At 40.4% G+C, this 25,478-nt stretch overlaps 1 protein-coding gene across 2 annotated transcripts; it reads right to left on the bottom strand.

Moving 5' to 3' along the window:
* Positions 1 to 18,625: 18,625 nt before the first annotated feature.
* Positions 18,626 to 21,780, bottom strand: LOC140361635 (stathmin-like). Of its 2 annotated transcripts, none has more exons than XM_072447381.1 (5): positions 21,731 to 21,780; positions 20,398 to 20,432; positions 19,891 to 20,057; positions 19,405 to 19,596; positions 18,626 to 19,324 (listed from the first exon to the last, which is right to left on the bottom strand). In XM_072447381.1, the coding sequence occupies exons 2-5, from the start codon at positions 20,405 to 20,407 to the stop codon at positions 19,250 to 19,252; spliced, it is 444 nt and encodes a 147-aa protein (XP_072303482.1). In that variant the 5' UTR covers positions 20,408 to 20,432; positions 21,731 to 21,780; the 3' UTR covers positions 18,626 to 19,249. The 2 variants fall into 2 exon arrangements, with proteins under 2 accessions (XP_072303482.1, XP_072303483.1); XM_072447382.1 differs by having other exon boundaries at positions 21,654 to 21,740.
* Between the last annotated feature and the right edge of the window lie 3,698 nt (positions 21,781 to 25,478).

The raw sequence follows: 25,478 nt of genomic DNA, 5'->3' as shown, positions 1-25,478 counted from the left end.
CCGCAAATATATGTCAGAAATGGGAAAACAGCGAAATCTCTAAAATCACCACATTTTTACGCTTCACACTTTAACGAACTCCTCCTAGGCCGATTGCCCGATCAAGCTCATATTTGGGGAAAATCATCTACACAAACGGGGCATCAAAAGTTATCCATATTTTGATTTTAAGTGGTACGGTCTCTGTGCCGTGGAGCTGCAAATATACTGTCACAAATGGGAAAAACGCCAAATCCTTGAAATGTTCACATTTACGCTTCACACTTTAACAAACTCCTCCGTGGGCAATAGCTCGATCAAGCTTTACTTTGGGAAAAATTATCTACACAAGCGCGGCATCAAAAGTTATCCATATTTTTATTCCAAGTGCTACGGTCTCTGTGCGGCGGCGCAGCAAATTTGACTGACACTTGTGTTCATTTGCACTGGATTGGCCATGTCCAATGTGTCGCCGTCTGTCAAGTTCTTTTTTTATTCAACACACAATAAGGGCGCCATCTTTATCAAGTCGAAAGCGCAGAGTCGGAAGGCCGGCGGCCCGCGAGGGCCGTTGGATGCCGCTTGCGGCTTTAATTTATTATTATTTTTCTTGTTCTTCTGCTTTTTGAGCTCTAATTTGACCCCCTGAACATGCTCAAAAACTCACCAAACTTTGCCCAAAATTCTGAATCGGCGAAAAATTTGATTTTTTCTGGGCCATTTTTTTTTTCGTTAAAAAATGGCGCGACAGCGCCACCGACAAAAGTCAAAATACATTGCGCCTATGGGAGACGCCCCGAGGTCAACTTGGGCGTAAAGCTACGAAATTAGGGACACGCATTCCTCTCGTGAGGACAAAAAAAAAATATTATTGTGGCCACGCCCCGAGACTTACCCTATGGCCGCCATCTTCCTTTGAAAATGAAAACACGCTGTGTTAGCCATTTTGTTCACGTGAAACTTTGACGAACTCCTCCTAGGGCGTTTTGCCCACCGACTTCAAAATCGGCGGACGTCCTCTGGACAAGTGGGGCATCTAAAGTTATCCAATTTTTTGAGTTACCTTTTACGGTCTGTGTGCGGCGCAGCCGCAAAGTTGGACAACTTATTTTGGAATATTGCAGATCTAAAAATTGCTCCCATTTGATCAAAACCAGTCCGATTAGGACCAAATTTGAATCAGTTGTTAAACTTTCTAGTTTGGACCAGTTTAGGATGACAAAATTGAAATGGGCGCGATAGCGCCCCCTACAGAGTGACCTTTAAATTAACATTGAAGGTCAAAAATTTGTTTTACCAAAATGTTCTAAACTTTACCCAAAATTCTATTTTACCGTCCCGATCAAAAAAGCTTATCAGACAAATGCCTTAATTTTTACGGCGTAGTCATAGCGATGACAGAAACCTCCCATGTTATCCCTATGGGAAAACCGCAAAATGTCTCAAATATCCACATTTTTATGTTTCACACTTTAACGAACTCCTCCTAGTGCTTTTTGCCCACCGACTTCAAAATCGGTGTACGTCCTCTAGACAAGTGGGGCATCTAAAGTTATCCAAATTTTAAGGATAACTTTTACGGTCTCTGTGCGACGGAGCCGCAAACGTTTCCCAGAATTCTGACTATTTGGCCTTCAGAGTGGCCTATAAACAATAGAGTTTTTCCAAATGACATGATATTTTGAACAAAATTCTAATTTGCCATCCTGATCATACAAGTATGAGAGCCAAAGTCATATTTTGTACGGCGTAACCGTAGCGATGACAGAAACATCCCATGTTATCCTTATGGGAAAATCGTAGAATCGCTCAAATCACCACATTTTTACGCTTCACACTTTAACAAACTCCTCCTAGGGCGATTGCCCGATCAAGCTCATATTTGGGGAAAACCATCTACACAAGCGGAGCATCAAAAGATAGTCATATTTTGATTTTAAGTGGTACGGTCTCTGTGCCGTGGAGCTGCAAATATACTGTCACAAATGGGAAAACGCCAAATCTTTAAAATGTTCACATTTACGCTTCACACTTTAACAAACTCCTCCGTGGGCAATAGCTCGATCAAGCTTTACTTTTGGAAATATCATCTCCACAAGCGGGGCATCAAAACTTATCCATATTTTGATTCTAAGTGCTACAGTCTCTGTGTGGCGGACCCGCAAATATATGTCAGAAATGGGAAAACAGCGAAATCTCTAAAATGACCACATTTTTACGCTTCACACTTTAACGAACTCCTCCTAGGGCGATTGCTCGATCAAACTCATATTTGGGGGAAATCATCTACACAAACGGGGCATCAAAACTTATCCATATTTTGCTTTTAAGTGCTACGGTCTCTGTGCCGTGGAGCTGCAAATATACTGTCACAAATGGGAAAACGCCAAATCTTTAAAATGTTCACATTTACGCTTCACACTTTAACAAACTCCTCTGTGGGCAATAGCTCAATCAAGCTTTACTTTGGGAAATATCATCTACACAAGCGGGGCATCAAAAGTTATCCATATTTATATTCTAAGTGCTACGGTCTCTGTGCGGCGGCGCAGCAAATTTGACTGACACTTGTGTTCATTTGCACTGTCGCCGTCTGTCAAGTTCTTTTTTAATTCAACACAATAAGGGCGCCATCTTTATCAAGTCGAAAGCGCAGAGTCGGAAGGCCGGCGGCCCGCGAGGGCCGTTGGATGCCGCTTGCGGCTTTAATTCTTTCTTCTTTCTTCTTTCTTCTCGGGACCAACCCCCCTATTTTTCACCCAGTGAACATTGACGAAAAGTCACAAAAATTTGCACACCTCTAAAAATCGTGCCTCTCTACATTCTGGCTATTTCATTCTGGCGTCAGCGCCCCCAAATGTACCAAAAATGCATTGAGAGATGGGAAATGACCCCAAAAAAATCTGATCGTAGAATCATGAAATTTGGCGCAGAGGTAGATGGTGACAAGAGAAGTAAAAAATATTATTACGGCAACGCCGTCTGCCCAACCAAATGTCGGCCATATTGCTTCAAAAATGGCTAAACATGACTTCGGAGTTTTTCCAAACGTCGTACTTTTACGAACTCCTCCCAGGGCGTTGGCCCTAAAAAGCTGAAATTTGGTGAAAATGCTACTGAGGAGTGGGACATCAAAAGTTATCCAAATTACATTGATACCCGTAACGATGACCGAAACTTTCCATGTTATTCCAATGGGGAAATCGCCAGAACATGTTTACACTTTAGACTTTCACAAACTCCTCTTAGGGCGTCAGCCCTATTAACCTGAAATTTGGTGAGACTCATCTTCAGGGGTGGACCATCAAAAGTTATCCACATTTTTATTCAAAGAGTCACGGTGTCTGTGCGGCAAAGCCGCACATTTTGCCAAGAATTCAAAATAAAATTGCTTTTTGATGGTAAAACAAAGGGGAGAAGATGTGACAGCGTCACAGATTCAGCAGTAGGCGTAATAAAAGGACAATTGGGGCGCGTTAGCGCCCCCTCCTCTTGCGGCGTGGCGGCGGCGTGGCGAGGGCCGATCATTGCCGCTTGCGGCTATATTTATTATTATTATTGTTTTTGAATTTTTGTTGTTGTTGTTGGTTTTGTTGTTGTTGTTGTTGGTTTTGTTGTTGGTTTTGTAGCAGTAGTAGCAGTAGTAGCAGCAGTTGTTGTTGTTGTTGTTGGTTTTGTTGTTGGTTTTGTTGTTGGTTTTGTAGCAGTAGTAGCAGCAGTTGTTGTTGTTGTTGTTGTTGTTTTTGTTGTTGTTGTGGTGGTGGTGGTGGTGGTGGTGGTGGTGGTGTTACTTTGAATGACAGTTGGCAGCCAACTGAAAAGGTGCATTTACCGCCACCTACTGTAGTTGTACAACTTCAAGATATATGGACTGGAACGTCTTTGGCTGATGTAGCAAATAAATTTGGACCTCTGGACAACGTTTCATGCTTTTCCTTTGAAGACTTATAAGAACATCAAAAAGGTTGGTGAAAAGCTCCGTTTAGGTGAAAAAAACATCCCTTTTGAGAATACAACTAAAGAAATAAAGAATATGTCCAAGGTCCAATCAATAAGTCTGTGAAAAAGTTACTTGAGGAATTGTGAAAAGTGACAACACTCTGTCCGGTGGATAAACCCATATTTGCAGCCCACCTCTAAACTCATGTGGGGCCCACCTTAGTCTGCTGGCTGGGTCCTGGTCTGCACTGGTCTACTATATGTGATGGCGTGGAAAAAAACCCTCTACCACTTCTTCTTTCTCTGCTACTCCCACTTCTGCCTCAGATTGGGCTGTTGTCAACGCCCCCCTGTCCTCAGGCAGTTTCTGCATTTTCCACTTCAATCATTTAATTCTACCGCCACTAATGTATGTTTTACTCTAGTGCCGTGGTGAGGCTCACGCCCCACGACAGGTTACTCCTGGATTGTGCTTTAGCGGCTGGGAGTTCTGAAAGCTGGGGTCCTATGTGTAGCCAGCTGAACTAGCCACGTCCGCTGCCCGTCAAGGGTGCGCGGTAGGTGAAAGGAAAGCTGCATTTTAACCCCATCTTATCTGCTCCGCCATGGGTGATGGGATAAGCATGCTCGGCCACAACATAAATGTGATTGTTTTTATGGACAATTTCATAAAATAAATCATATTCATTAAATAAATCATATTCTGTATTAAAAATGTCTATGTGCCTCTTGTCAGCAACGAATCTGTGCGCCTCTCTTTTAATGTTTTCAATATGGTCCTGGGCCCATTAATGCCCAGGTGGCATTGTTGGTCCTCTGATTTGGTTCTAACCATAACAGCTAAAGTTAAAACACCCCTGACATACTACATATAGACCACCAAGCACCCAGGATTATTGTTCAATTAGAAAAATATATACAGTAACCTCTACTAAAGTATGTAAATTCCACTTTCACAACAATACGTACTACAACATTAGTAGTAGAAGTATAAGGTTTTTCAGCCTTTGTGCACTTATTCAAATCCACAATGTTGAAAAAAAATCAAGTCTGCACTCTCTGCAGCTCAGAGATGCCCTTGTCATCCTGGCAAAACACAAACTGTATCAAACTTTGGAGTGTTTGCTTTTAGTTTTCCACCTCTTGTCATGTTTGTCATCTGAATATACGGAGTGTGTGTCAAAGCAGCTTCCTCTGGGCAGAAGAGACGCAGCACAGAGCCAAAGGTCGTGCACTTCTATTTTGGGCCAGCTGTCATATATATTCTGATCCTGAGGGTGTTGATGTTGTTTTTCCCCACACTTCAGTCACATAAGCTGCAAAGACATCCAATCTACTGTTGTTTACTGCCGACATAGTTTGATCAGGGTCATGGGTTCGACTATTTGCCGAATGTTTATTCCCCCTCTCCCAATTCCACATTATATGGATATATGTGTACTATATCCTTATCTGGACTACACAGACTCTAAAACACAAGACTATCGAGATGCCTTCAGTCACATTGTATTTATAAATTCTCAATGTGCAATAAAAGTAATCGCTGACTAGTCGACTACTACAATTATCAGTAGCCTTAATTTCAATAACTTGGTGTTATTTTTAGCGTATTGAGGGAAATCTCAGAAAAGTATAACATGAGAAAAGTATAATTGGAGAGATTTCCCTTCCAGCACCGAGCATTGTGCGTATATAGTTTTTTTTGCCCCCAATCATTCCACTATATAACCGCCAAGAGTGGTCCCAAACTTTCCGGTGTTTATCAGTGCGATCTGTGAGTACGAGCCAGCAGTGGTCAGCTCTGACTGCTTTCCCCGCTCTTATCAAAGCACATGTTCAACCAGCTGCTACGGCAATACCAGCCAACCTCTCGGAGCCACATTTACTGCCCGCTCAGCCTTGTAATAACGTTTTTCCCATCGCCAATCATCTCTCCCCTCTCGGCTTCCTCCCCATCACACCTCCATCACCGTCTCCCCTCATCATCTGTGGTTATGTGTGTTTTTACTGGCCTGTAATACGTCCAACAGCAGTGCCTCCTCGCCTGGCTTCATCACCGGTGCTTCGGCAGTCTGGACCGTATCTCCGACAGGTCCTTTCACACCCGGGGCCGGACCAAAATGGCCATTTGTTGTCGCCTTTTGGACATTTTCATTAAGATGATGTCAGGATAGTGCCGGTCGTTCTGCATTATGTTTACTCAAGTGTTTGAGTGGGCTATAGTAGAAATTCCAAAATTTCAAACCTGATCATCCTTCTGTTGCTATAAACCAAATATGAGACATGGAAATCATAAGTTAACTGTACCGGCCCATTTACAGGACAAATATTATACATTATTTGTGTTGTTCTTAACCTTCAAACAGCTCTTGACCACCTTTAGTTTAAAATCTATCTACTGGCTGCACAGAGAATTACACAAAGATTATATTAATCCAGTAAGTATCAATATTAACACACCTGAAATGAGAGCAAACTTTTTTGCACCCTGAGGACCCAGGCCTGTACTCCAGGTTGTTAATGAGGGAACAATGTTATAATATGGGTAGAAAAGTCTATTTAGGATAATATGTGTCTTTCAAGCGATCCAAACGCTTTAGCGCAAGATGATTGGACACGAGAGAATGTAGACTCAAATACAAGATGGGAAAAAGCAGATATAAATTGAAAATAATCAACTCACCAAACATTGGCTTGATTTTATGATAAACCATTGTGTATATATATGTTGCGCTTACATGCTTGGCAAAACTAAGCTATAGCAGGTTAGCATCAGCTGTTCATCAAAACCCAATGCATTACATTTACATTAAAACACAACGCAGATAAGAGAAATAAATGCAGAAATACCTGGATAAACCTGAAGTAGTTTCCTGATTACTCTCACTTTAGCCACATCTCACAGAACCACAAACCACGTCTTTTCGTAAATTGTTGACTTCGGCTTCACAATTAAAAAGAATAATTCAGTTTGTTAAATAAATTAGTTATGTTTGAGGGATGTCAGCTGCTGACATAGCAGAGCTTTGCCTCTGGACCCAGAGCCAGGCCCTGAGCGCTCCACCATTAAAAGAACTGTTCCTAAGTGCTTGTAAGCGAACCAGTCTGAGGTGCCAGTCGAAATGTGGCTCATGTCATTGGTGGCATTCTAACCTAGTTTAAAACTGAGCTGAGACAGGACTCAGACAGTTTACCTGCCAGATTGCAGATTTCTGGAATTAAAGGTGCCATAACATGCTTTTTTCACGTTTCGTAGTCTATCCTAAGTGTATAATTGATAATAATAAGGGTTGTGCAACACCCTTAACATAATAGTTAAGAAATATCACCCATACCTTGAACCCCCTCACCAACCCGGAAATGCAAACGGCTTGGTTTGATATTCGCCCCCACCCTTGCGAAGAGCGATCTGGCTCCCCCGCCCAACCCGTGATGTAGTCTCAGAGCACATGTGTGCCCCGCCCACCCGAGACGTAGTGTGTCTCCCACAGCTGTCTGCTCTGCGATGCGCAGCTCCGCGCCAGTGAGTGAGAAACGATAGAACTTCAGATCAACACTACTTTGAGACTAAATAAATCTGGTGTTTATTCTACAGTGTGCGCAGAACAGATATATCTATAGATCTGTATATATATATATATATATATATATATATATATATATATATATATATATATATACATATATACATATATATATATATATATATACACACATACATATACACATACATATATATATATACATATATACATATATATATATATATATATACATATATATATATATATATATATATATATATATATATATATATATATATATATATATATATATATATATATATATATATATATATATATATACATATATACATATACATATATATATATATATATATATATACATACATACATATACACATATATACATATATACACACATATATATATATATATATATATATATATATATATATATATATATATATATATATATATATATACATAAAAGTCTTATGTCCATCGCGCTCTTATTTCCTGGTTTTTCGGTATCGGATAGAACTTCTCTCCGTTTATTTTCCCGGTTGCTGCATCAACTGCCACATAAACCTTCACCATTGTGATAATAGTAAAGAGTGCGATATCATTAATGAAGTTTTGGGCCTCTTTGAGCCGTGTTTCGTCGTAAATCAAAGCAGAAAAACTCCGGGGCTTGTAGGGAGACACGAGCAGCGCGGAGCCGGGGGGAAGGGGGCGGGAGGCGGCAGGCGGGAGGGGGAGGGGGGATGATGACGCGTGCCTGTGGGTCTTGTAGACACCCCCGTCAGTTTGTAGATTTGAGGATAAGAGATAGTCTGTAATATAGCTAAACACTGCGGGAATCAATCAAAAAAACACTCTGGGTACATATATGAAGCACAAATAGCAATGTAAGAAGGTTAAAAGCTCTGAAAAGTCGATTTTGCATGTTATGGGACCTTTAAGGGATCTATATCCAAAACTGAAACAAAGTTCAAAGTCTTCTCTGTCAGCACAAATAAAAAAGCCTCAGAAAGTGGTGCAAACACTCCTAAAGTGTAATTGTCGACATGATGAAAGGAATTCAAGCCATAAGAAAAGCCCTCGTGCTATCTTCAGGTCTGTATGACCCACAGTCTGTAGTAAAATGCCTCCCACCTCCATCGACATCGTGAAAACGTGTGTATGTATGTGTTTGTTTGTTTTAGGTTTGCTTTTGTTATTTTATGTTGGAAACATAAATATTTTTTTTTTTAAACGTGCACAATCTTTTAGGGTAGCACGATTATATGACAAGTTTGTGAAGCCAAAACCAAACAAATAATGAGAAGGTTCAACATTTATGGATTTGTTCTTTCAAAACCAATAATTATCACATAGAGTTCTAGAACACGAACACAACAACATATTTTTCTGGTGGTGGTGTGGAGCTGCATTTATACTGCATTTATTCAATGACATGCATTCTTATTGTGACTGGGCACAGATCTAACCTGTCACCTGTGGATCTTCCACTGTGCAACTTTAAGTAGATCTCGCCTACTCATGTCTAATGTAGAATCAGTCAGCATACACGTCTTATATGTCATATTTATTATCTAGTGTTTAGCAACAAATTATAAAAAATGGGAGAAAGTATACTTGAAAAGCTTGATCATTACAATTTAAATAACATTTTGGACGGGAAGATTTTTTATAATGGAATAAAACAAGTTGATTTAATGTTTCAAAAACTCCACAAAATATTAAATAATGCAACTTATTTAATGCACTTGGATGTATTAAAACACTTTCCTTTGCATTTGCAGTCTTTGGAGCCACTCTTGCAGCTAAATACATTGACACTTTCGCATCGAGTCATAAGTGATGCAACTAAGTGCCAGCGTGAACGCTTCATTGAGAAAGTGCAGGCTGCATTTTAAGACATTTGGACATGATCCAGGAATCAAGAAGAGTAACTTTGTACAGCTTAGGGCAGGACAAAGAAGGCTTTATTTGTAGCAAAACATTGCCCTCTAGTGGCTGTAGTGTAAGCTATCGTTTCCAAAGATTTACAACTTAAGCATATCCAGGGAGCTATTTCATAAAATGTGTTTGGTAATGTCAGACTTACTGCCAGACTTTTCTCTTGACTGAGCATAAACATAGGACACACACAGGCTTGGTCTGTTTCACCAGTCTCACTCAGGACTTTCCCATCTGCACTCAGCCCAGTCTCACTTCATCAGTAGACTTGGAGTGCAGTTTTGTTCTCAACATAGCACCAGACTGTACCAGATCTTTTACAATTGCAGCAGTAGGACCATCTGCCTTTTCTCTATCAGAGTCTGGTCCGGATGGTGCGGACATCTCTAACTGCTGGATGTAAGCACTAATGACTCTTTAAAATGCTTTGTCATCAAAATTCCAGCATGAAGAAACGTAGAGGCAAAATTAAGTAGACTGTGACCATTTATCTATATCAGTAGCATTTAGTTATTGTTATTTAGGCCAATCGCGTCAGAACATTATTTATTTTATTTTATTTAACCTTTATTTAACCAGGAAAACACCCATTGAGATCTCCTTTTCATGTCAGGAGCATTTACACAAATGCAAATTAAAAAGCAAATAATATAATATCAAAATTATAGTGCAACATTAATAAGCAGTTTACAGAAAGTGCAAAGTAACACTAGATGAAGTTTGTTAAAATAAACTAAAATCTGACCATTTTGTTTCCAGTTGAAAAGTATTCCAAGAAGAAGGAGGAGAGATATAAAAAGCTTGTTTTCCCAGTTCAGTTCGAAAATGAGGGACTTGCCAGAGATAAATGTTGTTTGAGCGTAAACAGCAGTGGCTTGTAGGTCTCAGAAGATGTTAAGATAAATAAAATGAAACCATGGCAAGAAGGGCCTTGTACACAACAGCATTCAATGGGTCGAGGTCAGAGAAGGCCACTGGGATTGTGCTGCAAAGCTCAAGTGTGTGTGAGGCCACTACATCCCATCACAAACCTCAAAGCACAATGATACACTGTGTTCAGTGACTCTTAACGCGAAACAGGATACAGAGACAAAACGTTTGTGTGCGACATTACTATATGTTCTTTAAAAGAAAGCCTTGAATCAATAATAAAAAACAATATATTTATAGGTTTACAACCTCAATTTGCTTTCCTTGCACAGTTGTTATCACAGAAATATTCTCCCGAAGCTCGCTTTGGTTTGAAAACATAATAAGCTTGGTTTTATCTGCATTCAAAACTAATTTCAGTGAATGCAGATGAGACTGAACTATGTCAAAAGTAGATTGTAATAAGTCAAAGGGACTTGGAACAGCAGTAAATGACAGTATAGTGGGCGTACAGATGATAGGAAGCATTAAGCAGGTTTTCACACAATTGTTAACATAGATCGAAAACAAAATAGGTCCTAGGATCGAGCCCTGAGGTACTCCTTTTGTTACCCCTAAAAAGGAAGATGTTGTCCCCGACATTTGTTTACACTGTGATCTATTTGACAAGTAGTCACTGATCCAGTTCACTGCCTAATTAGAAAGTAATTTTAATTAACATTTTGATCAGAAGAGTGTGATCCATTATCAAATGCCTTGGAGAGATCAATAAACAGAGCAGCACAGCATTTCTTACTGTCAAGGGCAATTGTAAAGTCATTTAGCACTTCCATTTTGGCTGTCAGAGTGCTGTGGTTCCTTCTACAGCCAGAGTGAAAAGTATTTACAATATCCAGTCTAAAAATGCCTTTAATTGATCACTGACAGGTTTTTTACAGATTGTTGGTAGAATGCATAATTTAGAAATTGGCCTGTAGTTGTTGTAGTCTGAGGGGTCACTTCCTTTCAGAAGGGATAAAACAAAAGATTTTTCACACTTTAGGGAGACAATGTTACAAATCTGTGACAGAGGGTCAGCAATAAAGTCAGCAGCCAATTTCAGGAACAGGGGGGTCCAACGTATCTGGACCATCAGCCTTTCTGGAATGTGCACATCAGACAAAGAAATACTTAGAAGAAAATACTCTGCCCTCATTTTCAAGAGTACTACTATCACAGGCAGCTGAGATTTCTTCTGAGTTAGCAGCAGGATTCAAGACATCAAAGAGAGAACTTGCAGAAACTGTTAATTGAAATAATGCAGCATATCTGCATTTTCTGTCACAAGCATCTCATTTTTAAATAAGAAGTTCAGAAGCTCATTTGACTGTGAAGATGCATGTGGATTTGACAGTTTTCCAAAGCTTCTTTGGGTCATTTAGATTCTCTCTCATTTCTGTAAGGTAAAAATCATGGTTTGCAGTTTTAAATAAGACTGGTGCATTTATTTCCAAGCTGGAGAACACTAAGCCAGTCAGCCTCAAGTTTACTTTTCCTTGCTTTATCCCAGACCATATCACGATCTCAGGAGAGAACCTGGGTTTTAAGATAAGATAAGTTGCAACACAGAGTAGGTACAGAAGTATAATAATAAAAAACAGATAACTTATAAAAAACACTCTTGTAAAAAAAACTCTTATAAAAAAAATAATAATGACGCTCTTATTTAGAAATCTAGCTCTCGACAAAAAATAACATCCAGGTACTTATGAGTCCACTCTCAATGTCCCGTCCCTGGATGTTCACTGGTGATGGGGCTGCAGAGTGGCGTCTGCGGAAGTTCACCACCATCTCCTTCATCTTCCCCGCGTTGATGAGGAGGTGGTTCTGCTGACACCAGTCCACAAAGTCCTGGTGAGTCCGATGATGGCAGAGTCGTCAGAGAACTTCTGCAGGACACAGCTGTCCGTGTCATGTCTGAGGTCTGCAGTGTAGAGGGTGAAGAGAAAGGGCGCAAGGACAGTGCCCTGGGGCGCCCCCACACTGCAGGTCCGAGTGTCAGACACACAGTCCCGGGCTCTCACAAACTGGGATTAGTCTGTGAGGTAGTCCAGGATCCACTCTGCCAGGTCATACTCCACACCAGCCGTCTCCAGCTTGTCCCTCAGGAGCAGCGGCTGGATGGTGTTGAAGGCGCTGGACAGATCAAAGAAAAGAATTCTCCCAGCACTGCCAAGCTTCTCCAGGTGAGAGAGAGAGCGGTGCAGCAGGGAGATGACGGCGTCCTCCTCTCCAATGCCAGGCCGGTATGCAAACTGCAGCGGATCCATGGCCATCCATGTTTTTTTTCTTCCTTTCACCATAAATGTATGAAACGTTTATCTATTAATCTTAAAAGCCCATTATGAAAATATTCCCAAGCAAATTCAATACTCTGCTCCATTCAAAGATAGACACATCATCTCTTATATCATTTGCAACAATACCTATTTCACTGTACTCGTGAGGAGCATATGTCATAATAAGGTCAATCAAAGACAATGTATTTGGGAATTAATTGTTAAGCGGAGTGGGGCTATCAATTAATTGACCAAGATTTAAAGAATCACAGATTGACTTTAGTTTGTCAGATACTGGAGTCGGTCAATCAAGATGTAAGTCATCCACTAGGACAAGCTTGTTTCCATTAAGACCGGCCACATTATTATAAAGTGATGTAATGGCTTCACTGCAAGCTGATGGTGGCCTGTCTTTGAATAAAGATAAAAAGTTGACAGCAAATTGTTTTTTCCACAAAGACATTATTGCCAAGTAAAGAAATATCCTTCTCGGTGTTTGATTTAGTCAACCAGGTTTCAGATAATACAAGAATGTCAGTATTTGTAGATTGTAGAAAAAGCTTCAGTTGTAGTCATCTGGACTCAGTTAGAAAAAAATTGACGTTTCGACTCTCATCCAAGAGTCATTGTCAATAAGAGAATTTAGGTCGAGAACTCCGATATTTGTACTATTCTGTGGTAAGTGAAGCCCATTGGGAGGAGCCTTCCTGAAGTGGAAAGAGTTGTTTGTTTCAACAGAAACTTACCCTCTTTGTGTCTACTGAGCTAGACTATTCAACCCTTTAATGGGCTATTAGTCTCCCCTTTGTCTTTGTGAGACCCTGGCTCACCCGCCCTGAGTACCTGATTAGCATCTAAATGTCCTGGCACTGGTCCTCTACCTCTTCTTTCTTATAAAATAATTTGACACAACACGATGTGCCGCAAAATGCACAGATGCAGAGAAGGTGTTTCCATGGCACAAAAAACATTTCCTCAAAACAGATTGGTACTCCTAATTGCATCAATTAGCTGTTATTGTGGGCGGGCGCACATTTAGACAGCTGCAACTTAGTAGGAGAGTCATAATAACATGTAAACGTTCCTACATTGGAGTGGATATGAAGTCGACGGTGCCCATCCGTTGCCCTTGGTCATAGTTTCAGGGGACCAAAACAGGAAGGCCACCAATAATCCAAGTGGAAACGTCATTGTTTATGAATTTGTGATAACCCGGATCTCAACTGACAGCCAGAAAGAAGACACAGTTACAATCTTTGCACTCTTAGTGAAGGTCAGGACTCACTCCACTCGCAATGAAGCGGTTAAAACACCAGCACGTCCCGAGTCACCGCAGAATCCACCACAGGCGCTGATCGAAACCGATCGACACAGCCTCCTGGGAACAGACGGGGGAAAGCCAGAGTCAATGAGAGGCTGTCAGCAGAGGAACAAATGCCAAGTCCCAGTCTCAGCTCCAGGGCAATGCAGTAGTGAGTTCATCCACACTAGAAGCAAAGGTTATGACTGCATGTTAAAATGTAGCTAAACACTGCGATGGCAACTTCCTGAAGAAAAGTGCGATAAATACCCCCAAAATCCTGACGAGACCACTGTCCATTGTGTGCTGCTGTTGTACAAAACAATGGTTTATGGCACGTGTTTAGGTCAATAGATTTATAACAGCCGTGATCGTGGCCTGTAGATGGAGCAGGAGGCCAGCCGAATGAAAACAGACGTTTACTTTCCTCACGGCTGCAGCAGCAGCACAGCAGACGAGACCGAGAGGCCATGGACTCGTGCAGCGCTTCAGACAGAGATATTTTGCAATCTTCACTTTGGATAGCTTTTTGAAAAACCTCAGTTTTATAATATAAAAATCATAAGTATGTGGGCACAGAAGACCCAGGAAAATATCTGAGTTTATGAGAATATCTGGGTAGCAGTTAACCATGTGATGGCCAAGATGAAGTTCCCAGAGGAAACTTCGATAGATTTGTTTAAGTAGAGCGAGGCGCTAAAGCGGCTAAAGGCGCCTAAAGCTAAAGCGACCGAAGGCGCTAAAGCTAAAGAGGTCGAAGACGCCAAAGCAACCGAAGGCGCCAAAGTGGCCGAAGGCGCCTTCAGCCGAAGACCCCAAAGCTAAAACGGCCAAAAACGTCAAAGCGGCCAAAGGCGCCAAAGCTAAAGCGGCCGAATGCGTTAAAGCTAAAGCGGTCGAAGGTGCCAAAGCTGAAGCGGCCAAAGGCGCCAAAGCTAAAGCGACCGAAGGCGCCTAAAGCTAAAGCGACCGAAGGCGCTAAAGCTAAAGAGGCCGAAGGCGCCAAAGCAACCAAAGGCGCCAAAGCAAGACCCCAAAAGCTAAAGCGGCCGAATGCGCTAAAGCTGAAGCGGCCAGAGGCGCCAGCCCCTGTAATATTGTGAGATCAAGATGAGATCAAGTTGGCTTAAGCCACATTCCAAGGCGGGGCAGAACCTTCATGGACTACAAAGTCCAAATGCATGATGGGAAATGCAGTGCTGTGTAACATGTGAGACATCTGATTAGACCAGATCTGTTTTGATCAGGAACATAACGTCCTGCAGTTCTTCTCTGTTCCTTCTCCTCATCTCATTTGTCTATTTTCATATCATCACAGATGGTCCAAATGAGGCAGAACATGCCCAGAATGTTATACAATACAAACAGCACAATATGTGATCTTGATGTGTTAAAAGTCATTTTCACCATAGCTCAAGATTGAGGTGCTTAAACAAGCCTCACTACCCCCCTCATGTGGTATGGAAGTATACACTGAAGTGATGTCAGGCCAATCTTCAGCTGCAGGTCTAATAACATTATCTACATAAGCAGATTGGATCCACTGAACATTTTACTTATTCTGTTACAAAAACACTTCACCTCTGTAGCATCTCTTGGAGCTTTAGCAAAAAACATGAACATCCCATTCTCACCCTCCGAGGCAACTGATGTTGTGATTTTGAGATTACAAAAATAAATTGAATTGAATTGAATTTGATGTAGTCAGATGTGATCATCCCAACAGTAGCCCCGCCTTTATCAGCTTGACTATAGTTCCCTCCTTTTCCAAATTGAATGAAGCAGATCTAAAACCTACATATCAAGTTAGAAATCTGGGGGTAATAATGGACTCAGACTTGAATTTTAACAGCCACATCAAATCAATAACATCAGCAGCTTTTTACCATCTAAAAAACATTGCCAAAATCAAAAATATAGTGTCAAAACAAGATTTAGAGAGACTTATCCATGCGTTTGTCTCCAGTAGATTAGACTACTGTAACGGCCTGCTCACTGGCCTCTCCAAACGAGCTGTAAAACAGCTGCAGGACATCCAGAACGCTGCTGCTCGGGTCCTGACTAGAACCAGGAAGTATGATCACATTAGTCCTGTTCTCAGGTCTGCGCTGGCCCCTGTGGCTCAGAGAATAGACTTTAAAGCAGCTCTGCTTGTGTACAAGTCTCTCCATGGCCTAGCACCAAAGTACATCTTGGATATGTTAGTGCCATATGAACCATCTCGGACTCTGAGGACCTCAGGGACCGGCCTCCTGCTGGTGCCCAGAGTCAGGACAAAACATGGGGAATCTGTGTTTCAGTTTTATGCAGCTAAAATCTGGAACATTCTACCTGAAGATGTGAGACAGGCCTCTACTCTGACAATGTTCAAATCTAAGCTAAAAACTGTTTTGTTTAGCTGTGCATATGACTGAAAGGATTTTCTTTGCACTCTTCTCTTTTATGACTTAAATTGTTTTTAATTAGTTAATTTGATTGTATCTGTAATTTCTTTGTGATTTGAATGCATATTTCCTGCTGTGTGAAGCACTTTGAATTGCCTTGTGTATGAAATGTGCTCTACAAATAAACTTGCCTTGCCTTGCCAGATTGTTCTTCCTTAGTTACATTTTGTAGGTTTGATACCTGCCTTTATTTTTAGGATGTTATCAACCTCATTTAATCAGTTTTTAAATTTCAAACAACACAAAACACAGAACATGACACACAGAGAGAAGCTAAGCAGGTAATAATGGCACAAATCTGTGAAATAGTTCAGCCCATTACAATGTCGATCCACTCCTTAATTGTTGGTTTGTTTGTGTAATGTATGTCTTTGTGATGACCTGTTTAACCACAGCCAAATGTGTGCTCCAAATGTATCCATTTTCTGAGTCCATGGCAGGAGTTTAAAGGCCCAAAAACAGTGATCTGAAATCCAGTGGGACGGTGATGTCAAAGACAGTCTGAAGCATTTAATACATCTCAGGCTTATATTTCTGAGCAACAGGACAGTCCCTAAAGTTAATGGTGGGTCTCCTGGCTCCACAGTTTCTCCAAAATTCAGCATTCCTTATGAATAATGAGCAGTTTCACATGGTGTCAACAGTTTCCCAACAGAATTCTTTCCAAACATGTGATTTGGTGGTCCTCTATGGAGATGTATTTATATTTTCCCATTCTTTGTCCATCAAAACAATATTACCTTTTCTTTCCCATATTGTCATACCAATAAACGTCCTGTCTCTCCAAGTCAAAGGGTTCTTTTAACGTATCAAAGCTTTTAAAGGGATTGTTTTTTTTGTTTTTTTCACAATCGGTCGTCAATTTTTCGGTATCGATCTCATGACAAAAATATCGATATTATTTAATAGCTTTAAAACTTAACAAAGTTATTAAACTAACACTGCCCATATTTATGACACAAAACACCCCTTTTACACAGCAGAATGGACTCTTCCATGCATGGATGGTCGGCATGGTGCAGGCGCCTGCCTCCCTCCAGTGGCCAGCGGGACTTTACCTCTAACAGAAAAACAAGACAGAGGAGCACATGTGCGGCGTCTTAAAATGTCTGAAAGAAAAAGGAGCGTGGTATGGGCAAATTTTTCACCCGTTGACAAGGGAACAGCACGCTGCAGCATTTGTGACAAGACACTGCCTCACAACAGGCTACTTTCCAACGTGTTCTCTTTCTGATTTAGTATAAAAGTATTTTTTTTCAGTTGATATTGTTTCAAAGCTCATCTGAGATGTCTAAATCTTATCTGAAATGTAAGCTGGTCTGAATGGTTTCAAAGTTAATCTGAGACACTGCTCAGTTATTTGATACATTTAGTTTTTACATACATTTTTTTAAATACAAATTTGAAAATATAAGTATCGATATAATTGGGCTAAAAATGATCGGTATCGAATCTAAAAAATATGGCATCACCCATCACTAGACCGGAGTTCCTGCTTAACTGGAAGTGCCATTACAACAGAAGTGCAGAAGAGCCAAAAGTGGGCGGGGCAAAAGACTTTTGAATTATTTAAATATTCAGTTACTGACAAATCAGCTCACAAAGGCAGTTGCTTTACTTCAAAATTGTATTTGGTCACAATTAAAGTCAGCATTCATGCAAAAACACGTACAATGCTCAGTGCTGGAATGAAGGTGCTTAGCCGCGTGACGACCACTAGAGGGCATACATGAAACACAATTCAAAGTTACTGTGGGGAGCGTTCGCAGGAAGTAACAGTGACATGTCACATCTGCTCCTCTCATCCAACCACTGGGTTAAATGATCAGCCTCACGATGCATAAAGTTTAGTGCCATTTTAAATACAATCAGGTTAATCATGTTTTAGTGAATCACTTTAAATACAAAGACTGCAAGTGTAAGCCTAAATGAATTTTACAAATCCTTCCAAATTAGGAACTAGGCACCAAAAGGTTGATGAGGCTAACTGTAGTAATCAAGGCACCCAGACCTAGGGACAAGAACTAAGACACAGCTTAGACCTGTACACACATGTAGCCGTTGACAGAAGCTTGAATTTGAGAGAAGGGAAAATACAAGTTTTACTTTGTTTTTTGGATTCCACCAAAGTGGTTTTCAAAAAACAAACAATTTAAAGTGGACAGTGCAGATTTGATCCTTTCTGCCAACTCCATCTAGTCTTAAACATGCTTTATGGATAAGATGGGTGCAATGTTTCAACCTTTACATAAGAGGTCAAACATTACGATGTACAAGAAAATCAGACAGTTTTGAGTTTCAATATTTTATTTCAGTTCAGTTTTAAGTTAATTAGCCACTGTATCTGTGGATGCAAAGTACTGCTCGTCTGCATTCCATGTGTAGAGCCCAGTTTAGTCTCTTCCAGTTGGAGTCACATCTCTAGCAAGTTCATTCACAGCAAGTCATGTGCTTTAAGAGAACTTCTGTTTTTTGTACAAAAGCCAAGAATCAGCAGTGGCACAAATGATTGGGTGGAGCGACAAGCAGAAGGTGGAGCGACGGAGCACTTTCACCTGCATGTTTAACAGCCGATGCCTCAGTGTGCTACTCTTAAACTGTTGAAGTGCAAAATGTGTGGTTCACAGGACACTTGAGAACACACCATGCCATATGCAAGGAGAAAAGCCCTACGCATAGAAACATGCTCCTCAAAAAAGGGACAGGCAGACACTGCTGAAGGGCACAAGCTACATATGAACTTTAGACTGACCAAGGGACAAGCCACGAGTAAAACCAGCGCACACAGAGCAGGGTTGGAAAAATTCACAAAGTGGAACTGGGTGTTCTCAAAAAAGGTAGGTAGAGAACAACAAAAAATAAAGCAATCTTTGGATACGTAAAAAACCCTATACAATCCCCAGCCGATCAGGTTCAGTCTTCCGAAGTGCCTTCTTCACTGCCGTCTTTAGTCTCCTTGTTCTTTCTCACTTCTTCCAACTTCTTGTCCTGGTCAGAGAGACAGGTCACATGATCAGCATGACAGGTCACATGGTTGGACAGACTGGTCCTTTGAAAGTATGACATACCTTCTCCTTGAACTTCTCATTCATGGCTGCCATTAGAGCTGTGCGGTTCTCCTTGTTGGCCTCCATCTTCTGGTTGAGCTTCTCCTCGGCCATCTTACTGAAGTTGTTGTTCTCCTCCTTCACCTTCTGCTGCACCTCCTTAATGTGCTCACGCTTCTCTGCCACCTGCTTCTGGAACTCTGCTTGTTGAGTCTGAAGGGAACATTGGTTCAGGTGATCATTTCCATGCAACGGTCACATCTGCCTCAGTGTGAGCAGCACATTTTATATGAAAGATTTACTTAAGGTGTGGGGTAATAGCAGCCTGGCAGTGTTCCATGTGATCTAAACTAGATAACCAAATGTGTGAAAAACTTAAGGTTTAATGAGTGTATAAAAATGACTCATCTTAAGTTTGTTTATCCAAACAGACTTCGAAGTCAGTGTGCTGATGTAACAGATCATTGTGCAGACAGACTTCCCATAGCACTCATTAAAAGCACTAACCCTGCGTCTCTCCTCGGCTGCATCCAGTTTCTTCTGGATCTCTTCCAGAGACATTTCCTTCTTTTTGGGGGGAGACAGTGGGAACTCTCCTTTTGAGTCTGGCTCCCCCAGAATAACCTCAAAGGCCTGGCCAGAGGCACGCTTGTCCAGCTCTTTCACCTGGATTTCTGGAGAGACAGAAAAGACATTTAGTAAAACTTCATAACTGAGCACTTTTAAAATTTAGGGACATGTTAAATTACAGATACAAGAGCAATGCCAAGTAAAAATCTGTAAAGTTGAAAGTATTTTATGATTAAAACATGTTTTAAATTGCAATCTTGATAAAGAATTGAGCAATTTTTGGTGTAGGGACTTTCCACTTATTCAAAAAAGGTAGAAAACATTTTCAGTAGAGTAAAAAGTACAGACACCCGTCCTCACATGTAGTGAATTAGAAGTAAACCATTGTAAAGTACTTCACTGCATGTACTGCAATATTGAACATGTGAGTAAAGCCGCGCTTACCTTCGGCCATAGTGATGTATGCTGCGGGTAAATACCTAAAAACAGAAGACAAACATGTAGTCAATTTTGTGCAAGATTGATGGACTGTTAAACGCATTGGCGCCCTCTAGTGGCGACATCGGGTACTACACGTAACCACCGCCCATCGGAGCAAACAAAACCAGTGACTGACAATGTGCTCTTGTCTCACTAAAACGTGTGTCAGGGGCATTCTGACCACTGCACACTGACCGGCTTCATCTGCAGCAGAGACGAGGCTGCCCTTCAACTCCGAACACCTACTGTTCATGATACTGAAGGAAACAAAGACCGTTTCAGGGTGGGTACAGAAGGCAGACCACCAGGTGCTTTAATCAGGTCAAACAGTCAGGGAGCACCCATTTTAAATTTAATTAATGACTTATGAGCACTGTGCATATTTGTGGGGAAAATCACGAGGCAGCACCTGTTCCCAAAGCATGTGTTCCAGCCACAGGGGATGAGAGAACGCACAGAGCCAGAGGAAGCTTACATTTGGAGGAAAAACATTTCGGTTTTTAGGACAATACTGGAAATTCACTAAGAGCTTTTTTTATTATTAAAGGCGTTCTCTTGTATGCACATCGGATTAAAAGTGCCGGCAAAAGTCTGTACAATTGAGTACATCTTTTGTCCACCATCGTGCATCTTTCAACGTCCACGCCACAATTAAACCATTAGAAAAGATTTTAGCTCGACTAAAATGACAATACCTCGATTATTTAACCACATTTCCGTTGCTGCCACGAACAAACCGCATTGGACAAAGAGGCTTTTGACAGCAACATTACGAGCACGCTAAGAACAATAGACAGTAGAAGTGGCAGCTGATTTTCTCCCAGTCAAACGCATCGAACAACGGCTTATTGACGACGCCGAATCCCAGCGCCATCAAAGAGCTCCACCACGGCTCGTCTGTCTGCGGTTTTCGGTGCCAACTGTGCCCAGACAGCAAAAAAACACTAGGCGAATAAAATACACCTTAATTTATCTCACAGTGCAAGTTCTTGTTCGGGAAAAATAATCGAAAATCTCCATTTAAAAAAAGAAAAAAAAAAAAGGGCGCGAATTTTGATTACGGCGTCGCGTGAACAGGTGCGGCTGCGGCTACATCAAAGAAAAAAACAAAAGATGGGCAAAAACCGCGACATCTTTCTCGAATTTAAGCGTAGTATTTGACGTGTAATGCGGGGAACCGCGATGGGAAGCGAAAGTAACAAAGAAATAAACCGAGTAACGCGTTAGAGCGGGACGAAACAATGGATGAGAGTTGTAGGAGCAGTGAAAAGATGAAGGATGCAGCAGTCACACCCACCTTCCACGCGCTGCTGCTGCTGTTGCTTTTGCCGTGAGTGCTCCGTCTGTCTGTGCGAGCTTTCCCACTAGCGCTCAGATAAATGGCCCGAAAGCAGTGTCGTCATGTCATGCGCGCTCGCTGATTGGCTGTCCGTGTCTCTCCCATGGAATTGTGGGATGTGTAGTTTTGTGATGTTCAAATTGAAGCACGATCAAGCTAGTTGGATATTGGCTACGTGCTTTGCTCTTGTAGCTTCTCGGAAATATCAACATAAGTATAATAACTAAGACAAAGCAAGCTGTGCACTGATGTTACATTTACATTGACACATTTAGGAATAGTATGTCAAATTTGTATTTAAAATGCCATAAACATGACCTATTTCTGTAAACATGCTCCAGTCAAATAGCCTATTGCTTTAGGTTTTTAATTTTTGATCTGTTTTTTGATCTGATCTGTACAACTTTTTCTGTAGTTCACTTGCATAAATGTAAGGAAACATGTATTACACGTTTTTATCATATAATGTTTTTATTTGAATAGGATAGAAAGAATAAGACATAAGAATGTTATACATAAAAACAAACAAAAAAATTGCACAAGTTTTGTGTCATATAGGCCTAAATCTGAAAACTGGACACATAGGTCTTTTATCATTTTAATAAACTACTTTAAATATTACTAAAAATGTGTCTGCATATTGGCCATGGCTATGTGATTTTTTTAAGGAGGGTGTCCCCACATATCAGCATCAGTCAAATGTTCTAATATTTGACACCAAAATACATATTTTCTGCCCCAGACTTGTGTGTGCTCATGTGTCATTCCCTGTTTGTCCGCAGAGCCTCATATTTGATTTTTAAACAGACTAATGATTTCAATATTAAATAAAAGAAACAAAAAAATATGTCCACTACACACATTATCATGCAACAAAATATTGTGTATCACTGGTTATTATTATTTATTGATTTTAATTTAGTTTAGTTTGCATTCTATTTTTCATTTGTCCCAGTGGTTTGTGGCGTAAAATCAAACACTTAATTTTGTTTTATTTGTCAGTGCCGTTTGAAATAAATGATACCAATAGAGTGGAAACATATCATCCATACATACAATACCTACACTGCAGCACTTGTCCATCAACACCTCATGTTCACCAGGAAAGTGCACTTTTAGGCCCCTGTGTCAGGAGCCCACTGGAATAATACAGAACTTGCTCTCCAAAGATGTGCTGGAGGTAGTGAGCCAAAGCAGCTGTTGTGCTGAGCCATGCTTCTGGAATGAGCACGTGCAATGTCCTGACTGTGGGAGCTGAGGAAGACGAGGCTGACGAGCTCCAGCAGCAGGATTGTGTCACGCCGTCATTAACATCAATAATGGTGCGTTTGGAACTGGCTCATATCCTCAACAATGACATATTCCTTAAGAATATAACAACATTTAACTTATTATGCATGCCGGTTGTACTTAATCAAACATTATTATTTGACCATGTCATCAGAACCAAACAAGGCATTTTCAGAACATACATTATTGACAACTTCTCTGTTTATTACTAAAATGAGATGGTTGAAACATTTTAGAAATTCTCTATGTCCCACTAGAATACATTGACACATGTAGTAATAGTATATTCCTATATATATATATATATTCCTATATATATATATAGGAATATATCCTATTTTTATGTAATAAAGTAAAATCTTCCCCTGTACGTATATATTGTAAAGCAGCTCTCAACAGACAGCTTTGTGCTGTCTGAATCTAATTATATTTGATTCTCTGCAAACAAGGAAGTGCACTGTTTGCATGCTAGTTGTTGCTAGTAAAACTCCTCTGAAAGTTGAGAAACACGTTAGGAAAGTCTTGCTTGATCATAAGTAAAATTAGAAACCATACAGTGGATTATTTGGTTGCAGTCGGATGATAGCTACTTAAATAATCATATTTTTTCCTTTTATATTTTTTCCTTTTACTTTACTCAATTTTGTTTAGTCCGATATCATAACCATCATGTGTTGGGCAGAGAAAAACATAAACATTCCCCAAACAAAAAGAGGACATTAAGGCCGAATCTTATATAGAGCACTTATATGGAGCACATAACTGGGGGAAACATGGCTTATTAGTTTATCGTCCAAAAAATGATCTGTCAGCAAAACAGAGGAGCTTCCTGTTATGGAACTACACTAATGGCAGGGATACAATGTACAATTTGCAAACATTTCAGCTAATAATAAAAAAGTAAAGATAATGTTGACCTTTTAATTGATGTGCTCATTATTGCCTCGATTCACTATGAACGGGTTGCATCTAATGAGCCACTAAATGTGCAAACTTGTTAAGCAGTTAAAGCCGATATGTGCATGAGCTGCAGTTGTGGTGATAAAAAACATTTACATAAGCTCCGTAATGATGCATGAAGTCATTGAAACTAACAGGCAGTGACAAATTACAAAAAGTACTACATGTTCTCTAGACACTGATGGTGAGGAGATGGAGAGGCTCAGGAAGCTGGTGATTCTGCTGCTGCGGTGGAGATGAGGCGGATGAATGGGTGTTGTAGCTCTGTCGGTTGCAAAACCATTAAAAGAGCAGTTAAAAAGATATTGCTGGATGCCTGTTTTCTGTTCTGCAGTGTAGCAAAATACTAATAAGTATTTTAAATAAGTATTTTAAGCCCTTGTGCAAGGGGCTTATTTTCCTTTTCCTAAAACGATTCCCTGTTCAAACTGAAGCTGTTCCTGAACCCTCTGGAGCACAAACAAATGTCTGTACTCTTTGTGAAGCTGATACTCTGTTGTTTTGGTTACTGAAGTCTGATTTACTCTCATTAAAACTAGAAACAAGCTCTGCACAGAAGAATATCAGTTTGTAAACTCTGCCCTGATTTACTGTGTATATGAATGATTATATGAATGATTAAAGCTGGTGTCTGTGGATGGTCTGACACCAGTTTGAGTATTTGTTGGGTTTTGACAATTAGTTTTGATTTAAGTTAAGTTGATGGTAAACTAAAATGGAATTTCAGGGACTTAAAAGTTAAAAGGGAGTTTTAAACTTCTTTCTAGAACAATGTGTACTTTACAAACATTTAGAAGACAAAAACTCTAGTAAGTAATTTAAGTAATTTAAGTGATAACACAATAAATGGAAGTCACATCAACAACCCACAAATAAATCAAAACAATTGTAATTAATTCTTGTTTTCATTGACCAATTCTATTTTTTGTATTTATAATGGGCCTATATTATTCCTGCTTGATAAGATCCATTCAACTTAAGTTTAACTGATATTACCTGCAGAATGTTGATATAAAATAAAATTGCTTTATTGATTGATTCATTTTTTTCTTTTCCTTTTTAATCGAACTTGCGAAATACAGTCTTGATGGTTTAATTTCGGGTTAAGCTCTCTGGTTGCCATGGATATTAGCTCTTCTCTAGAACTCGGTGTACCTAATCCCACTCTTGTAATTAGCCTCACATAACCCACAACGTTATCTGCCAATATGTATCTGCTGTATTATGAGCACGCTTCTAGAAAACTCTATATTCTAATGCCAGCAGTTGGAAGCAATTCAGCTCTAAATGACACCTCGCTGATTATTTGATTCCGACTATTTTTAGCCCAGGAGCACATCAGGAGCTGTTCAGTCAAAGTGGTGCTGAAAATACAGAGGCGCAAGAAGAAACAGATGCAGAGCTAAGATCTATTTTTTCCGTTGCCATGTGGATGTCAGCTCGCGTCGGGATGAAG

This window comes from Eucyclogobius newberryi, unplaced genomic scaffold (genome assembly GCF_026437365.1).
Source record: "Eucyclogobius newberryi isolate DKJ021-1_F unplaced genomic scaffold, fEucNew1.0.hap1 SCAF_16, whole genome shotgun sequence".
In the NCBI taxonomy this organism is placed as follows: Eukaryota; Metazoa; Chordata; class Actinopteri; order Gobiiformes; family Gobiidae; genus Eucyclogobius; species Eucyclogobius newberryi.
The sequence above is the reverse complement of the archived record's forward strand: the minus strand, read 5'-3'. Positions and strand labels throughout refer to the sequence as shown.